This window comes from Patagioenas fasciata, chromosome 1, assembly GCF_037038585.1.
Source record: "Patagioenas fasciata isolate bPatFas1 chromosome 1, bPatFas1.hap1, whole genome shotgun sequence".
NCBI classification, from domain to species: Eukaryota; Metazoa; Chordata; class Aves; order Columbiformes; family Columbidae; genus Patagioenas; species Patagioenas fasciata.
Genome location: NC_092520.1, coordinates 13229151 through 13248146, shown reverse-complemented (window position 1 = coordinate 13248146; position 18996 = coordinate 13229151). Strand labels below are relative to the sequence as shown.

At 44.9% G+C, this 18996-nt stretch overlaps 1 protein-coding gene across 3 annotated transcripts in view; it reads left to right on the top strand.

The window, feature by feature from the left end:
- The first annotated feature begins 1229 nt into the window (after positions 1–1229).
- Positions 1230–18996, top strand: part of SESN3 (sestrin 3) — a 45169-nt gene continuing 27402 nt past the window's right edge. The window contains exon 1 of one of the 3 annotated variants that reach the window (XM_065832321.2): positions 1230–1411. In XM_065832321.2, coding sequence (XP_065688393.1) covers positions 1313–1411 — 99 coding nt within the window. In that variant the 5' untranslated portion in view covers positions 1230–1312. Of the gene's footprint in view, positions 1412–7025; positions 7050–18996 lie in introns of those variants that run through there. The other 2 variants (XM_065832339.2, XM_071803524.1) reach the window with 2 other exon arrangements.

Sequence of the window (18996 nt, the reverse complement as noted above, 5' to 3'; positions counted from 1 at the left end):
TTTACAATTGTTTTGCCAGGAGAAACCTTGAAAACAATGTATGTAACACCCCTAATCTTTTAGGAAATTTCCTAGGGTTATGGCATTCTGTTTCCATAACAAAATCAAGTCCTTCTATATTATCATCTTTCAAACTAGGAATTACACAAGGCTCGACATTTAATAAGCAAACTTTTCTTGATATTGGTGGGACTACTCACATTAAAGCCCATATATGCATATTTAAAAGCTAAAGAGCAAACAAAGAAAGAAAACTGCAGCGATGCTATGATGTAAAAAAGAGGTTTATACTCCAGCTATCCCAGGCTGCAGATTAGAGATTTGTTTCTATCCTAATTACACACTCCACCTCCGTGCATTAGCATGGAGCCTAAAAAACCTGACTCATCACTTCTAACAATCCCGGCGACCCGAGGCAAACGCACCCGCTCGCATGCGCACTCCGAGCGCTCCCAACTTCCCCCGGAGCGAACGCCCGGTCCCGCCCGGCGGCACAGCGGGGCTGTCTTACTGGGGCAGAGAGCGGGTCACCCCCGCATAGGCAGCCCCCGCCCTGGACGCCTTCGGCCGGCAGCAGCGAGTGCCCCCACCGCGATGAACCGACCCGCGGCTCTGGGGAGCGGACAGCCGGGAGGATGGTTTGGCCCCAAGGCCGGCAGCCAGGCGGGGCTCATCACACCCGTGATCCCTCGCCCTGCTCTGCGCCCCCAAGCCTGGGCCCCTGAGGACCATCCTGACGGGGAGCGCCCCCGACCAGGGCCGGGGAACAGGCCGGAGCGGTTCGGGAAAACCCAGACCCAGCGGCCCGGCCGCCCCTCTCCCTCCCAGCCCGACGGGCCGCGACCCCCCGCTCAGGGGGCGGGGCCTCTCGCACCTTGTTTGCATAGCGCCCGTTGAGCCACCCTATTGGCTAGGAGAAGGCACGCGCCGGAGCACCGGCCCCGCCCCTCTCCCGAACGCTGCCCGGAGACGCGGCCGGCCCCGCCCCTCCGCGGCATTGGCCACGCCTCTTTCCCCGCCCCCGCTCGGAGGCTGCCTGGAGATGGGAGCCAGCGAGCGCTCTGCCCATTGGTCGGAAGCCGGCGGCCTCCGGGATTGGCGGGGCGCGGCGGCGCTGGGCGTGGCGGCCTGCGCGGATTGGCGGAGCGCGCAGGGGTGTGCGCGGGGGGCAGCGGCCCGGCGCGGGTGCTGGGGCCGCGGCTGGAGGATGGGGGCGGCCGGCGGCGCGGGCTGCTGAGCGGCGCGGAGCCTCCCTGCCGCCTCCCCCCGGCCCGGCCCGGCCCGCCCGGCCAGCGCCGTGCTCCCCACCACCATGAACCGGCTCGGCTCCGGCACCGTGGGCAGCGCCACCGCCGCCTCTGCCGCCGGCCAGTACCGAGTGTGCGGCAATTGCCGGAAGGTGCCGAGACAGGTACCGGGGGGGGTCCCGCTGTGAGGCGGGAGCAGCCGAGGGGGCTGCGGGAACGGTGAGGTAGAGACTTGGTGCGAGACTTCGAGGAGCGGGGTGGTGGGGCAAAGACTGGGAGGGGGTCAGTGGCCATAGGGCGGCATTGGGGTGTGGGGAGATCTGGATCGGGGGATCGGCGCTTTGGGGCACCCGGAGCGGTGCGGGGTGCGGATGGGCCGTGCCGGGAGGTGAGTGCCTTGGGGAGCGGGCAGCGGAGGTGGGCAGGGTGGGGGAGGCGACCCCAGGTGTGCCCGGGGTACAGAAGGGTGCCAGGTCTGCACCCCCATCTCCTTCCCCGCCACGGACAGCTGTCACTTGTCCTTGTCTTTAGGCTCCCCCCCCCCGAGGGTTTGGGGGCACCTGGCCTCCCCATTGCTGTGGGGGGACTGACCTGGGGACCCAGCGGTACTTGAAAAGTTTATTCACGTATCTCGCTGGCAAAATCCATCCCCGCGATCTCTGTCAAGCCCTTACGTGGGGACATCCAAAATCAGAGCTTTGCATGCTAAAAACCACCAAAAAAGCCGCTGTCCCCCCCTAGTCCCCTAGACCCCGTCCCCACAGCTTTCAGCAGCTCCCTGGGTGCCCCAGGAGCAGGGTGATCCCGCACCCCCTGCTCCCCACATCTGCTCCGATGGGAGCGCTCACTGAGGTGCTTTTTGTTTGTCCAGTGCAAATGAATTAAAATTGCTGAGCTGTGCAAACGCGCCCAGTCCGAGCGCCCAAGATGAAGCCGATGCTGGTTTTGGTTATATTTTAATTCGGTCTCTCCTGATACATTTTGCACCAGGTTGGTTCTTGCAAGTGCTGAGAAAGCCTGTAAGTCAATGAGCTCAAATATTTGCGCTCTTTGTCCAAAAACTGTTTTTCTTCCTCTGTGGGTCAGGCCAAGTGCCAATCAAAGTTGTTTTTCAAGCCTCTCTTCCCTGCAGTAGGACTGCTTTTTTCTTTCTTCTTTTTTTTCTTTTAAGGGTTTGGTTTTTGGAAAGGAGGTGTGTGTTTAGGGGAGGGGGGAGGAGAAACGTTCAAAATCGGTCAGAGCAGCAGATCTTAAAAATCATGTTTCTTGAATATTTTAATGGAAACAAAATCTTATTAAATGTGCATGCTTGGTATGTGCAGTTATTTTTTCCATAAACTCTTGGATCATATTACAGTTGATACTTGGTGCTCAGCTCTTAGCTCAGCTTGCAAGAAATGTAATGGATCAGAGAAGCGCACATCAGCAGAGTCTCATTCTTAACCATTTCTTTGCAGGATCAAATCCCCTCTTGGCTTTAGCTTGCTGCTGTTACTGCTTTAAGAGAAACAAGTACTTAAAAGAGAGAAGTTCTGTGGATTTAAAGCCTGAAGCAGCTTCAGACTTGACATATGTCTAAAGACATACAAATTAACCGATGCCAAATATGTCTGTGGAGAAAGCCGGGAGGGAGCTTGCTTTGTTCTGCCAAATGATCAAAATGTTTTGTTGACAAATAAAATGGTGCTTGGCAGTGCTTGTAGATCTAAAATTAAATGTAAATTATTTAATTTTTTTGAAGCCAGAGCCTCATCTTGCTGGGTAGGACTTTTTTGTATACCTCTTTAAGATCACCGGGGGGTGGGGAGAGGACTAGATGCTACTTTCCTGGTAACAGGAAACTTGCAGGATTGGATTGATTTTTTTTTATTTCATTTTTGTTTGGTTTTTTTTTAAGTAATTTAGGGAGGATGATGGTAAAACGTAGGTGCTCGGTTGGGTCTGTTGAGGAAGGCAGCTCAGCACTGTCCTGCTTTGTGGTCATCTCAACCACCTTTGTTGCAAAATTGGAGAAAGAAAAAAGAAACCCAGCAACAGCTGGTGAAACCTTCTTGAAATATCGGTGTTTGTGCTTGCAGTGGTTGTACTAGGACATCATTGCATCTGTGTTTTAGGCTGGACAACAAACACAGAAGTACAAAGCTTTTGACTACATCTGTGATTATTTAGAAGTTGGTATAATAAAATCACTGTAAATTTTAACCTTTTGCACTTCATTGGCAAGCACGCAAGTAGAAAACAGGAAAAAAGAAAAAAAAGTCTTAGTGGAAGTGAGATGCAAATTTGACCTGAGTCTCAATGTAATAATCTTCAGATAAGTGCTGCCTGATCTGTTCTTTTGATGGTGGTGGTGGTTTTTCTAATGCTCACGTGATAATATAGTGGAAAAATGATTGGCCTTAAAACATATTGAATCTCTTCTGCCCTCCTCAGTCTTAAGTTGTTATTTGAAGGCACTCGAATGCTCGCAGTTGAGGTAGTGCTGTTGCCACAATGATAAGGGGCCAAGCAAGCTTCCTACTCGGTGGCCTATAAGGAAATTTGAAATAGTCTACTAGGTTTTGCATTTTCGTGGGTGAAAGGAAGTTTCTCTTTCAACAGGCAGAGAGGAGAAACTAGATGCATTGCTTGAGGTTCCAGCTAATTTAAAATCAATCAAAGTTAGGTTTTATCATGGAAAGTTCTGTTAGGGTAGTGTTAAACTTGCTAAGGATCCATAGGTTAAATTTGCCTACGAGGAAGCTTTTTCATGTTAAAAAGGTACCATTTCCGGTTGAATTTATTGTTACTCAATACTTTAAATAACCAGATCTACTTGCAGAACAATTGTTGCTAATCGGAAGGGCTTATAGAGTCATAGCAATGACAGCTACATCATTACTTGATGTAGAAAAAAAAATGACAACTGGAAATAGGTGATACTGGTTTGGATTTGGCGAGTCAGTTTGTCGAGCAGACAACCAAGACTAATGCTTTGACTCAGCTTAAAATAAAAGGAAGAATGAGCAAAACAAGATGAGTAGCTTTGGTTCGTGGGATTAATGGGCAGGCTTTGTCACAGAACTGTGGCATATCAGTACGGAAACGTGCTTAAAATGGCCCACGAGTACTGAAGCCAAGTGTTTCCTAGAGGTGCTGCTGTTGCAGGATCCAGGGCAGGCCCTGGGCAGGGATGCTGGGAGCCTGATGGAAACCCAGGGTTCTCCTGCCTAAACAAAATCAATAGCCCAAGCGAGCAAGAAGAGAATAGATAGGAAGGGCTCAGTATTTCTTTGGACAAATAGCTGCTTTGGGAAGGCTTTTAGGAATAAGCAAAGAGTCTTCAGGGGATGGAAAAATCCTGATCTGTCAGGAAATGTAGGAGCAGGGAGAATTTGCCAACTGTTCAAGCTTAGTCGCAAATTGCAAAGCATGTGAAGTAAAAGGTTCTTCTGCATGTGCATACAAGTCTGTAGGATAGAAAAGAAAATGAACATAAATGCGGCTCCAGGATTAAATATTTGTTTTGTGTTAGATTTCAGTGAGGGAGATACAAGAGCAATGGCAAAAGAGGTGCTAGGGGAGTGTCGTTTATAAGCATCCATCACCGTTGGCACGCTGGAAATGAACCCAGCTTATCTGAGCCTCCTGGCTTAAGCCAGACTCTGTGCTGGAGTCCTGGATAAAGGTATAGGTAAAGGTGTAGGAAATCTGGGATCTGCTCCTGGTTTTCATAGACCTCCCCAATCAGGGTGATCCTGTCAGAGGGAAATACATGTGCCATCAACATGATGGGCATAATTTTCAGTGCTCCTCATCCCCCCCATGCCAGTCTCCTCCTTCAGTACAAATCTTAATATTACGCAAGCTACCAAAGCAAATTTTGACAGAAAAGCATACAGATATATGAAAAAAAATATGTATGACATGATACCACCAAAAGTAGGTCACGCTAGACTAATGCTGTAGTCTTCTGTTGATGAGACATCTGCTAGAGTGTCCTCCTCTGAAAGCTCTGGATGGACTAAAACTAGACTTCATTCATTAAACATCTGAAATAACGTCAAATATTGAATTCCTTGCTGCACTAGCAAGTCAGCTCAAATTAAACCTTGGGGTTTACTAACACAGAATGTTCTAAATTCCCAAATGTTCAAGTGGGTTTGGGAAGTATTTGGGAAAACATAACAGAAAAATTGAATGAGACCTGTAAATAGCAATAGCAACATTTCCTAGTACAGTTTTTGTATGCTTTCCTGGATGTTACATGTCTGCTCTTGCCCCCTGGCAGTGGTGGGTTACTGGGCAACAGGGACCTTCTCATCAGTGATAGAGCAGTGACTGGCAAGTGGGGATGGTGCTGGGGCCGTGCTGGAAGTCACTCTGCTGAGAGGAGACTACCTGCGGGTTTGCAAAGGATCCTTTTGAAACTAATCCGGTTTAACCCAGTCACGATGTGAGACCGTTTCTAAAAGACGGACACACGGCAGAAGTGGTAAACGTTGTCGGTCCAAGGAAAATGCAGAACATTTCATAGAAAGCTGGGAGACCTTGAGTGCTGGCGTGGAGTTGGGGTGAAATCCAGTGGTACGCAATGTAAGTTACAGGTTTGGCTGTGTGTCACTCATAACTTTTTTAATAAGACCGGCTTCTCTGAAGGAGCAGGGAGAAGGATGTCGGTGTGCAGGAGGAGCAGCAGCTTCGTGTCACCTGCAGGGCAGTGTCCCTGGGGAGGAGGGACCCGAATTAAACAGGCACAGATGTGACCTGGTTGGGTGCTGGGAGGTACAGAGTCCTGACTCTGCAAAAGGAAACTAAGAGTTTGCTTTTTCTAATCCCACAGGAACAAAGGCTGAGAGGGAATATGTGCCTATAAGTACATTTGATGGTAAGAAACAGTGAGGAGAAATTAACTGAGGAGCAGATGGGTGTAAAATGGGCGTAAATGCATTTAGGCTGGAAAATTAAAGTGTCCAGAGGTGTGAGGTGCTGGAAGAATTTGTTCTAGGTCTGGTGTTGTCAAAAAAAGCACCTACCTCTAAGACAGAAAAGTGTGTGATCGTCATTAAATGATGTGGTGCTTACAATAGCTCCAGCCTAGACTCGAGGAGCTGAGGTCATATCCAAACTTTCATTCATTTTATTGTTCTGTGTGGGTGAGTAAGAAAGTAGCCCAAAAGTGAACTAAAAAAAGTCAAATGTCAGGTCTCATAAGCCTGTGTAAGCTAAAATATGTGTCACCGTGAGTCATGGAGCTGCATGGAGATGCTGTTACCTGTTCTGTAGAAATCAAGAGGCCTTTCAAGGACGTCTTGACTATTTTGAGGAAAGTCAACCTGTTTCAATCAGTTCTGCACACAAGCAAATGAAAGTTTTTACGCTTTTGCTTGGGAAACACCCCAGTTTTCCACACTGCAGCATCTTTGTCATTGGCTTACATTGTGTAGTTGGCTTTGGGAATCTGCTTAACAAACCTGAGTGTCACAGAGAATCTTATTTTGTAAAACCAAATCATGTCATCCATAGTTCAACCATTCTTAATAATAGTCATGTCCTGCTGTAGTTGTCCTAATTTACGGTTGCCTAAATGGCTTTCAGTCTCTGATGTGCCTTTTCTAAAGGAGTTCTCAAAGTGATTTGCAAACTCCAGCATGAAAACCTAGCTCTGTTTTTATCGGCTCTAATTTTAGCAACTTTCTGTTGTGTAAAACATGGTGTTTGTGTCTTCTAGTCCCCTGGAGCGCTGCCGTGGCGAAACCAGCTCGGGTCACTCCTCCATTAATCCTGCGAGCACAGCTAGGCCGAGAAGATGGGTCTTTGAAGGTCGGAAATGTAAAACTATAAACCAAGAGCAGCAAACCCAACCTTTCAGGCCAGTTAAGATTGTCAGCAACAGGCCCCAAACCCTCATCATTTTTTTTTTTTTCTGGAAAAAATTTTGGTTAAAACAACTTAGAGAACAAGATTCTTTCCTGTGAAATGAAGTGAGAGAAAATCCAGAGATGACCGTGGTTTCGCTCCTTCTCCACCCATATGGGTCTTGCAGTAGCTGGTATCCTTTCAGAGTCTGACCCCTTTAGATAATTATTCTCCTACCCTCCCATGGTGATTATTGGCTTCATCGCCTGGAATGAGAGAGCACTTTTGCCTTAAAAGCTAGCGTAAAAAAACTTTCCTTGTACCTTTCTAGTCTTATGTGCTGAAAATGAGAAGGCAGAACTATTAGATTTTCATTAGACCTATAATGAGAGTGGCGTGAATGAAGTGAACCTCTGGTGAAGGACGCTGTTTTGCAATGAACACCTGTAAGAGGTGGCCTCGTAACAACCACACTCGTTTAGAATAGTCACACAACCAAAACAACAGCCTTCCTTGAATTACAGGGAGGGAGTGGACGCAGGAAAGGAAAGAAAGTGAGGAGGAAGATTTTCTTCAAAAGAAACTCTGAGGTTTGGTGTTGGGAGCGGGTTAGCCAAGCATGGAGGTTGTCTGCTGTGAAGACTTAGTGCTGCTGGTAGGAGGGGTGTGTTGCATTAGCCAAATCGCAGGCTGTGGTTTGGAGATGTGGACTCTGTGAACATTTGCTTTAAATTTATGCGTATTATTTAATTAGTGCTTCAGATTTCACATCTCTTTAAATGGTGGTGTTTTGAAACCTGGAAAAAATAATATGATTTGTTAAGGATCCTTGTGTTTTCCTTTCTCCCATGTTGGCAAGGGAGATGTTAATACTTGTTTTGTTCTTTATTTGAACCTTTTTTCCTGGCTAGGGGGATTTGAGCAAGAGAAAATAGTGGTATAATTCTCTGGCTTTGTGTAGCGAAGGGGGCTGGTCTGAGATTTTATCATCAGATTTCCATTTCCAGGGCTGCAGAATAAGAAGGAATTGCAAGCATAGTTTGCTTGGCCAGGCTGAGTATTGGCTTTTGTCTAAGTGGGTCAGGATAGACTGGGGGGAAAAGGGGCGTTTTCAGTAGAAAAGAAATGCAAATTGTCAGGAGTGAGACCTCAGTTAATGAGAAATTACACATCATCACCTTTGGAAGAACCTGTATGGAAATAATCTACCCAGTTTAATTTCTCTGTTCTTTGCAGGTGTTCCTGTTTGTACGCAGAGCTCCTTCCCCATGTTGTCTGTGCGCTTGAGGTAGAATCTATAGGGAATGTGATGCTGATGACTCAAATATCTTGCGAAATTCCATTATAGGGAAACAGGCTTTCTTCTGCTGTTTCTCTATCAGCCAGTCCATTGAATGAGTTGAGGATAGTTCAAGTTTTGTAGGGTTCTCCATGTGCCATCCTGGACTAACTAGTGTTACTGATGATAGGGGAGGCTGTGATCAAGGGGTATTAATTTTAAATGTCTCTCATAACCACTAGTTTGACATTTTTATTATAGGATGCTTCTTGCATATCAGACATTGGATAACTATTGGTTGCGGCAAAATACTGGTGTAGATGATAGTTAATATTGCGTATTTAAGATGCTGAGAAACTGTTTTCTTCTTAGCATAGACCATATCAGCCATTGATTTATTCAAATATCTTAATTTTCACATCTTATTTAAATTGAAAGCAAGATGTTTTGACTCACAGGCTTTTTTCATCTAGGGTATAGTCTTTGTTACAACTGGAAAATTAAGTTAGGGAGAGGCTGAACAGGGTGTAAGTGGTGGTGCTCAGGGTAAGAGATGGAAGTCAGTGCTTTGAATCTAGAGAGGTGTCTTAAATCTTTCCTGAACATCCCTGGTTACCTGAATTAGAGTGAGATAAGCAGATACAACCTCCTGATTAAACACCTGTTCGTTTTTTTTTTTTCTTGTTAATGGCTCTCTCATGTTTCTTTCAAGGTAAGTGTCTTGTTTTCTTAGGCGGGCAATGGATTTCTAATGGATTCTGAGCTCAGCACCCAGCTTAGTGAACCTGGTAGCAGCGCGAGGCTCCCTGCAGTCCCTTCCTCAGGGGATCGGCTGGGAAAAATAATATGGAGAGGAGTATAAAGTATTCCTGGCTTTGTGTGTTGTGAGTAGGCTAAAACTGAAGGGATAACCCTGCTTCACACAAGATGTATGTTCCTCGTGGACCTGCTCATATTGTGTGGGCTGTGTGTGGACCACCCTTCGGGTTGTGGTTTAAGTCTTCCAACGTACAGAAGTGTTAGGTTAACGTATATGAAAGCCAGGAGAAATTGCATTCTTGAGAATTATGTGGAACTGTAGGTGTCTATTATCCCTTCACGCGCAGAAAACATTTGGAAGAAAAGAGGTGACTTTGAAATGAGGCCTTCATCTATTCAGAATGAGCAATAAATGCATAAATAAAATCAGTAAGGTTCTATTGCTGCACTTCAGAATCAAAATGCATAATTGTCTATCTATTTTAAAGTGTATTAAATTTGAACTTAGTTTTGATACTAGAGAGAATTGTGGATTCTTTAAGAATCAGCTGATACTTCGAAGGATTAATTAAGTTCTTCCTTCGAAGGGAGGAATGTTTGTGAGGATGACTCCTCACTTAATGTTTTCACACACAAAATGTGACTTGTAGGTTACTTGGGAGTTGAGAATTGGTGGTTCTGAGCCATTCCACATAACCTCAGTAAAACAGAGTTATGTTGATGATAACAAAGAAGTACTAGCTGTCTTGGTGTAAGCTGTTTTTGAAGCAGTACAGAGCTGCTTACTCAAAATCATCTTTTATCTGTTTCTGGGCTGTTTGTTACTGCATTGGATTTGCTCTGGCTGATACCAACAAAACAACTGAAAGCCACCATATGTTCTCTCTTCTGTATGAGTTGTGCAGTTAAAAATCATTTAATAAGACAGTATCTTAACAGCATTGAACCTGATTTAATAGCATGTGCTTGTAAATATGTTTAATATCTCTTGCTTTAGCATGTGGTGAAGGGAATATAGTTACTTTATTGGCTAAATGTATCTGGAGGGGTTTTGGCCATATGGTTCTAAATCTGTTTTAATGTAATTATCCCTATTAACTAGAAAAATAAAAAATATTCCCTCCAAGTTGATTGACATTCTTCTCAGTAAGGCACCCTCATTGCTGATTAGAAGTGTGGAAATAGTAATTTGTTCTAGCATTTAGAAATTTGATTAGACCTCTAATGAAATGGAGCGCCTACACGCTGTCTAAATATTCTACCTGATGCCAGTTGGATCTCATCCACTGTGGAAGAACACTTGAAATGTTGCTTTACTACAGTTTGTTTTGTGTCTCGATGTCAGCTGTGCTGCCTGCATGCAAATAGCCGCTGGCTGCTCCGCGGGCAGCGTGAACCCTGACCCTCCTGGAAACCCGCATCAGGATTTGATTATTCTGCAGAGAGCTCATTGCCTTACTGCAATAACTGGCTTAGAGTTAGAGAATTAAGGCAAGTGTTTATGTGGAAGGATCCGTGCTACTAACTCTGTAAGCTGGGCTTTAGAATGGCTGTGCACATACATTATACATAGTATGATGTATATATGAGGTAGAAGCAGGCTGGTAAAGTTCGCAAGTTGTCACTGTTCGTGTGTAGTAATTAATTGATAACGACACACTATAAATGAAAATTTAAAGCACTGCATTTCTCTCCCTGTTATGAGCTGGCTTGTTCTGTTGCTTCCAAAGGCTGATTGAAACACCCATTGGGTGCCATGGCAGCTGTTCTAGCACACGTTTTAATTCCTCTTAAACTCAGTTTCAGCAGTTTTTGCTCAAGAGCACTGCTGCTAGAAAACTCTGAATCAGGACTCTTTATTACCGTCCTGCAGTGGAAACTTCCCATCCCCAGTGGCAGGAAACACATTAAAATAACACTTCAGGTGCGGGGTGTTCATTAGTCAACAGTTCATTTTGACTGGTTAGCTTCTCCCTCTGAAATACAGAAGATATGCTCTAGTGCATCTGAACTAGAATCAGATATATCCTTTGGTCTTCTTCCTTGTATTTTTATTTTAATTCTGGTTCTCCACCATATTTAATATTTTTATGTTTTGCAGTCTCCACATTTAAACTAATACAGCGGAAATCTTGAAACAGAAGAACTCCAACTATTTTATGCTGTATTAATGCTTCAGGAGGCTTCGAAATTTTTTTTTTCATCTTCCATTCCTTGCGGAAAACCCAAACAGTTTAAGTACATTATTAGTTTAAGTTTTGTGTTACTGGGAGGTTGGAGGAGGCGGTAACATCAGGGATCATGCTGGTAGAACCTGCTCTGAGATAAGTGACTTTTACGCCAGCAACTGAAAGCTTCTTGTCTTGCCTCAATGCTACTGCTTCACAAGTAGTTAGAAGAAAAAGTGCGTTGGTTGAAAAGGTCAGCTGTAGTGTAATTAAAGGCTGAAATTAAAAACTGAAGGAGCTTGCAGCCGGTCTTGTAGTTCTTCAGGGGACATGGAGCTTGGTGCTTGTTAGACCCGAGCAGAGGATGAGTAAAGAGCAAGCAGCGTGCACCAAGGGGGGTTTGCTGGAGCCGTCTGTTGTGCATGGCTTAAGAAAGCAAAATTGGAATGGAGGTGGAAGGAAGGTCTCCTTCCATGTCCCTGCTCTTCAGGTCACTTACGCAAAAGGTGTTAGATAAAGCTGTAGTTACTTGACCTATTTATCCAACAGAAACCTGCAGTACAGGCAGAAGCAGTTTGACTCTGCAGTGCTGTTGCTGGTTTGTATGGGATGCTCCTGCGGGTTAAGCTGAGCCTCACAAATACTCCCAGGCAGCATCCAGACATCCGACAGGAGTAGTTTGTCATGTTTGTGGCTCTAGGTCTGTGGCATTCGTTCTTCTTTCTCAGAACAGCTGGAATACCCGTTGCCTGGTCTAACTTGTCTGTACAGAGCTAAGCTGGGTGCAGATAAAGGCTGTAAATGTGTCTCTTAGGAGCTGGGTTTACTGATGCAAAGATCTGAGTTTGGGTTTGGTGGCTTCATTCAGAAAAAGGGCAAGTAGGCTGGAGTGCAATGGAGGGTCTCATTAGGCAATGCATCTTATTGACTCTTCCATAGCTACAGAAGTATTTATTCAGGCAGGATGTAAAATAAGGGGGTTTATTATTTCTGTAGGACTTCCTGGAGATTTTTTTGTAGAGTCATTAAGTCACTGCAATGTAGTCAAAGTCCTGTTAGTAGAAGTGTAGGCAGTAATCTGAGGACACGGTAGTGCTTGTCAGCTGAGGTTGGAGGTAAATCTGAAATTCTGCCTATCCGCTGGCCCGGACAGCTGAAGAGAACAGGAATAGCTGATCTGTCTCTGGACATGTCTCTGTATTTACATGCAATAAATGTTCTGTAACAGTTATGAGTCTTTGTTTTTGGAAATAGCATCTCTTTTTAAGCTCTGTCAGGGAAATACATTTGTATCTCAGGTCTCTGCTGCCACCAGCTCAGCCACGTTAAGTCAGTGTGTTTTGGAGATGGCATCTCAGTAATGACTCACTTTGGTAAGACATAGCTTAAGATGCAAAATGTTCTTTTAAAAAAAAGAAGAAGAAAGAGGAATAAACTGCCTGACTGCAAGGATTGTTATGGTCGTTCCAGCAAGTCAACAGCTTTTGAATGTGCTTCTGAGATGAAGCTTCTCCTTGGCTGGTCTCTTGTCCAAACCTCTCCCAGACTAATCAAACATAAACCAGTGGCATGTCAGCTACTTGCCTATTGTAAAACAGTCTCCAACCTTTGCAAACAAGACTCCTTGGAGAAATAACTTACTCTGATTGGTGACTATTTTGGGATTTCCAATCAGGGGAAGAATCAGAAGGGCTCACCTGTGGTTTTTCATCTGTGACCCTAGCACCTAGAAGATTTCTCTGGATTTCTTTCAAGGAGACTGTGTAAGAAAACTTATTTCAGTAAACTCAGAGGCATAGTGTAGATGACACCTCCCTCTGAAAAATGCTTACAAGTCAACTAATCAAAAAAGGCTTAAACTTCTGTCTTAGACAGCAAGGCGCTTGCTGTTGGAAATTGTACCTTTAGGCTAGATGTAAAGCGTGTTAGAGAGATTTTGTTTTTCATCTGGCACATTCTTTCTGTGTGAGTCATCAACCAAAGAAAGATGGCAAAAAAAGTGCCTCTCTTAAAGCAGGAGGACACTGCTCCTTTTGGGAGGGGACTAAACCTTTCCAGGCTGTGAGAACAGCATCAGCGTTCCTTACCTTGTCTGAGCTGTGACAAAGATGCTCGGTGGTCCTCAGCCGTACACAAGCATTCATCTGAGAAACTTGTGCCAACGTGGCTTCTCATTTTTTTTTTAAAAAGCTTCTGAATGGATCAACTTTTAAAATTTTAAGGAACATCAGCCGCAAGTTCTGTTTGCTATGAACTGGGAACCTTGTGTCAGCTTCATGTTATAATTTTTTGTTGGCTTGAATTTGAGTGTGAACAGCTTAACTAAAGTTCTTCATGGTGAGGTAGCACAGCCAGCGTCTGCTTATGTTCTTCCAGGTAGATACCATCAATCTAAACAAACATCATCTGCCTATCAAGTGAGTAGGGAAGGTACATATTTATATTGTCTTCATGTTTTAACTCTTAGGGTTTTTTTTCTTCACCTTTTTTAGATCTAAACTGAGGTAACTGCTGATGACACACATTTAGCAAAGGGGAAGAAATAACATCTGCTTCCTAAAAACAGTCTTAGTAAATAATGTAGTCAAGATTATGAAGCAAATTATATGATACCGCTTGTGTTGAACAGTGTAGGAATGTGCTCGCCTGGGCACTAAGAAGAGATATAATGTGGGCTGCGTCTTTTAGACTGGATTAGCTTGTTTCTACAACAGTGCAGCTTAGCTAAAATGTCTCTTCATTTGGGTGATTCCAGTTCCTATCAATATTAGAAAATATGTTTCATTTTTCATGGCATTTATAGAATAAATAGTATTCTTTATCCAGTCTGCTGCAGATATACAGTGTAACAGCATTAGAGTGGGTGCAGCGGATCAGATCAAAACTCAGTGTCTCTGACAGTGGCCAAGGGAAGGTGCCCAAGGAAGAGGACACAAAATGGAGCAAGTTCACCGTGACACTTCCTCGGAACTGTCTCCCAGCCTCCAACTATTTGCAACTTGAAAACGTCCTGAGCTGGAGGTGGTCTCTCCATATTTAATAACCGTTCTTTAATTTCTTTTCCGTGAGCTTGAACGATTCACTTTTAAACACATGCCAGCTTCAGGTGTCTGCGGCATCTTACAGCAAGGATTTCCACAACTTAGTTGCACGTTGTGGGAAAGGTTAAGTACCTCTGCTTGAGCTTGTCACCTGCTGGTGGGTTCCTAATCCTTTTATTGGAAGTGGTAAAAGTGCACTATGCGTGGATTGTGACAGCCGAGAGGCAATCGATTAAAATATCTTGACATGCTCATGACAGCAAGCTCAGCAGTTCAGTGCTGCTTTCCAAGACTCGAGCTACTGTGTTGCGCAATTCTATGTGAAAAAGATGGCAGAAAGTGATCTGGGGGGACTCCAGGACTGAGCTGAGCACATTTCCCTCTTTTATCTGGGTGAGAGGATTTGTTTTTCTGAATTTTGGCAAGTTACACAGAATCACAGAATGTTAGGGATTGAAAGGGACCTCAAAAGATCATCCAGTCCAATCCCAGAGTAGGGGACTCCACAGCCCCCCTGGGCAGCCTGTTCCAGTGTCTGTCACCCTTACTGAGAAAAAGTTTCTTCTCAAATTTAAGTGGAACCTCTTGTGTTCCAATTTGAACCCATTACCCCTTGTCCTATCATTGGTTGTCACCAAGAAGAGCCTGGCTCCATCCTCGTGACACTCACCCTTTATAAACATTAATAAGGTCACTCCTCAGTCTCCTCTTCTCCAAGCTAAAGAGCCCCAGCTCCCTCAGTCTTTCCTCATAAGGGAGATGCTCCATGCCCTTCATCATCTTTGTTGCCCTGCGCTGGACTCTCTCCAGCAGTTCCCTGTCCTTCTGAAACTGAGAGGCCCAGAACTGGACACAATATTCCAGGTGTGGTCTCACCAGGGCAGAGTAGAGGGGAGGGAGAACCTCTCTGGACCTACTAACCACCCCCCTTCTAATACACCCCAGGATGCCATTGGCGTTCCTTGCCACAAGGGCACAGTGCTGGCTCATGGTCAGTTATTTCCGTGACTCTTAAGATCCTGCACACAGATTTAAATAACTGTTATGATCATTTTGTACATGGGGTGTGTGGGGAAAGCAGTTTAGAAAAGCATGCTTCTGCCATCTGTGTGATGTCCTGTGTCTCAGAATACAATTTGGTTTTATGTGGTACATGGTAAGTGAAAGGTGCTTGGGAGAATGTTGCTGAAGCAGCATATTCTGGGACACTATTTACTCAATAGTAGTTTTTATCAAGCTGAAAAGACTCCAGGGACAGGGGCTTATCAAGTGGGAGTGTTGGCAGGGACATGTGGTAAGTTTATTTCTGGAACATGGGGCTTCTGTGGTTTTACCTTTTCCTTGAGATGCAGCGAAGAAGCAGCTGTGATACACTGCAGAGCAAAAGCTCCTGTGCAACAGTGTGCTGCACTTCTGCTAAAGTCAAACTTTCCACTTAACCGTCCAGCTTCAGTGGTTTTCACCATTGGTCTGAACAGGGGAGCAGGCAGAGTGCATTGCCCACTGCATTTTTAGAAAATATCTACAAGAATCATAGAATCGTTTCAGTTGGAGGAGACCCTCATAGAGGGATAAGGATTATCGATTCCAACCATAACATAACTCTGGCACTAAACCATGTGCCTAAGAATCTCATCTGTGCATCTTTTAAACACCTCCCGGGATGGTGACTCCACCGCTTCCCTGCACAGCCTGTTCCAATGCTTCACAACCTTTTCTGTGAAGAATTTTTTCCTAATATGCAATCTAAACCTCCCCTGGCGCAACTTGAGGCCATTTCCCCTTGTCCTATCACTTGGTACTCAGGAGAAGAGACCAACACCCTCCATGCTACAACCTCCTTTCAGGCAGTTGCAGACAGCGATAAGGTCTCCCCTCAGCCTCCTTTTCTCCAGGCTGCACAGCCCCAGCTCCCTCAGCTGCTCCTCATCACACTTGTGCTCCAGACCCCTCACCAGCTTTGTTGCCTCCTCTGCACCCTCTCCAGCACCTCAATGTCCTTCTTATGATGAGGGACCCAAAAATGAACACAGGATTCAAGGTGCAGCCTCACCAGTGCCAAGTATGGAGGATGATCACTTCTCTAGTCCTGCTGGCCACACTGTTCCTGATACAAGCCAGGAGTGAGAGTTGTAACCAGACAGTAGCTACAGGCATGTGTGACAAGTGGTGGAAGTGTGCGGGGAGCAGGACTGTATGGTCACAGAATCATAGCTACAGGTCAAATAGCTTTTCAGTTTGGAAAGATCTCAACCTTTGCCTTCTTGAGTTAAACTCTATGGTGGATTTTCACACTTAGCAAATAAATATATTTCAGTGTTTGGTAGCTAGAAAACTTATCATGTTTGACAATAGTAATGAACATTGCTTGACTAACACCTCAGCCAGCAAAATACCTTGTGTGGCTAGGAGACCAGTGCAGCCGTGTTGGTTCTGGTAGCCTATAGGGCAAGTATTAATAGTTGAAGCTGGGAAGGAAACAATTTTAGCATGCTGGTGTGGAGGTCAGAGCCCAGCTTCCTCCCCTGTGATGCTAATCAGAGGAGGATATTGTTATTATTTTTTCCATTACAGCGCAGAGGTAAGACTCTGTACTTGCTGTGAGAAGATCTCTTTATGCTGCTATTCCATCTGAACTGTTTAGCTTCATCATTTCAACTGAAAACTCGTCGGTGGATGATTTAACATTTGTCCGGTTTCTCAAGCAGGTTGCGCAGCTGAGCTCCACATGCCCTCCTCACTTAGAAACTGTTAATCAAGAACTTCTTTAAAACCGCTCTTAACCAAAGACTTCTGTAAAACTAGCTTTAAATATTTCTAGAGGAGTTGCAGTTGCTGTAGTGACTTCAGTGCAGGCATAACCTTAAGAGTCTCACCCTTGGTAAAAGTCTAAATCATAATATTTGAAGGCACACTGTGCCTGAATGGTGTCTCTCTGTGCTCTTCGTCACAATGAACGTGACAGCAGTGCCGAAGAGGAGAGGTGAGAGAAGACAGCTTTGCCAATCCCTGGTTAAATAGTTCTCCCAGTCTGCTTTTATAGTAGCCTGCAGTTCAGTGCATCTTTCTTCCTATAAACCCTTGGTGTGGTGTCTGCTGGAATACTCTGGCACTTGAGGATGTTCCAGCATGAACTGCGGTGGAGTCCATTCAAAGTTTTCTTTAAAATATCTTGTTGGAGTACTTTGCTGTATACTGCTCTTATATTAATCTAATATTTGAAACATTTAGCATCTTTGAAATAGTTTTTCAAAAAAACCAAACCCCAAACTAAGCCACTTTCTTCACAGTAGATGAATTCCATTATGCATTTACAGTATGGATGAATACCATGCAATTTTGCTTGCTTACAAGGCATGTATTTTCAGACAATGCTCCTATTAAAAGTTTGGTAGACCATTCTTGGGAGGCAGTTCTGCCAGAAATAGATGACAGATTTGCATAACCCTAGGGGTCTGTCTTTTTTTTAAATATCCACCAGTTATACTGCTGCGATTGGCAGCGTGCCCAATGAATCAAATGTGTGTGCATTTATGAACTGAAGTATTTAACTATTCAATTACTGTATTGTAAAGAGGCTGTGCTATCAGTAGTTAATTTAGGTGTTAATTCAGGCCTGTCAAAGCAGCTGCTGTTCTATCTGTGCTTTCTATCAAACGTGTTCTACCTGCTGGCGGTGGTTTGCTGCGTGGATTGCGTGGGGAAGCCGATACGGTCTCTCCGTGGGAGGACAGAGACCCACACGCGTGTCCACGGCTGCTGCCCATGCCCAGGCTGAGCACGTGGGACCCGGCTGGCGGCGCAAAGCCAGGCTTGGTTAGTCAGGCTGTGCTCGGGCAGGACCGAGCAGCCTCTGCCTGGCAGAGGTGGATTAAAGGACGCGCCGTGCTGCTTCGGAGACTCGTCATTAGCGAGCAGCAGTGCTGGCCTGGCTGGTGATGAGGCACATTCACTCAATGCAGTTTTGCCAATTTAGTGACTAAAGTCTGCGTTCCCCAAATGAGACAATATTGGTCTGTCTCAGTATGTCAGACTTGGACTAAATCTGAAGGTGGAAGTGGGCCAAGGCACAGATAAAACAAGTCCCAGCTTAAACCACTGAAGTTCCACGCTGTAACTTTTGCCCTTGATATCTGATGCTGCTGAAACATAGAAAGTGCTCTTCTGCCGTGCTGGTAGGATTTTGAGTCATCTTGGTGATCACAAGATCTTCTGTCCTGAGGGCATTTCTTGGGGAGCATAAAAACTCCAGTGTTACTGCTGGTTGTGCAGGGAGGGAAGGAGGCGAGGTTCTCCATGGATTGGTGAGAGGGAACCCTTGTTCCTCTGTTGGTTTCTGGTTTTGTTCTGTTTTGTTTGTTTGTTGGTTGGTTGGTTTGGGGTTTTTGTCTTTTTTAAAATTTTGGTTTGTGTTGTTTTTTTTTTCTTTGTTGGTGTTTTTTTTTTGTTTTGTTTTGGTTTTTTCTATATTTTTGATGCTGACATAGACCAGAAGACCCTTTGTTGTCTGCTGGTAGGCAGTGTCTTGTGTAGCTTCAGACCATTATTTTTGACCTGATTTACCGTGAATTCCTGATAGTTTGTGGAGGAAGACCAAGCCTTTCCATGGCACAGTTGATGTCGTCCTGAACTAGACATGATCTTTCTTTTTCAGTTGTAACAAA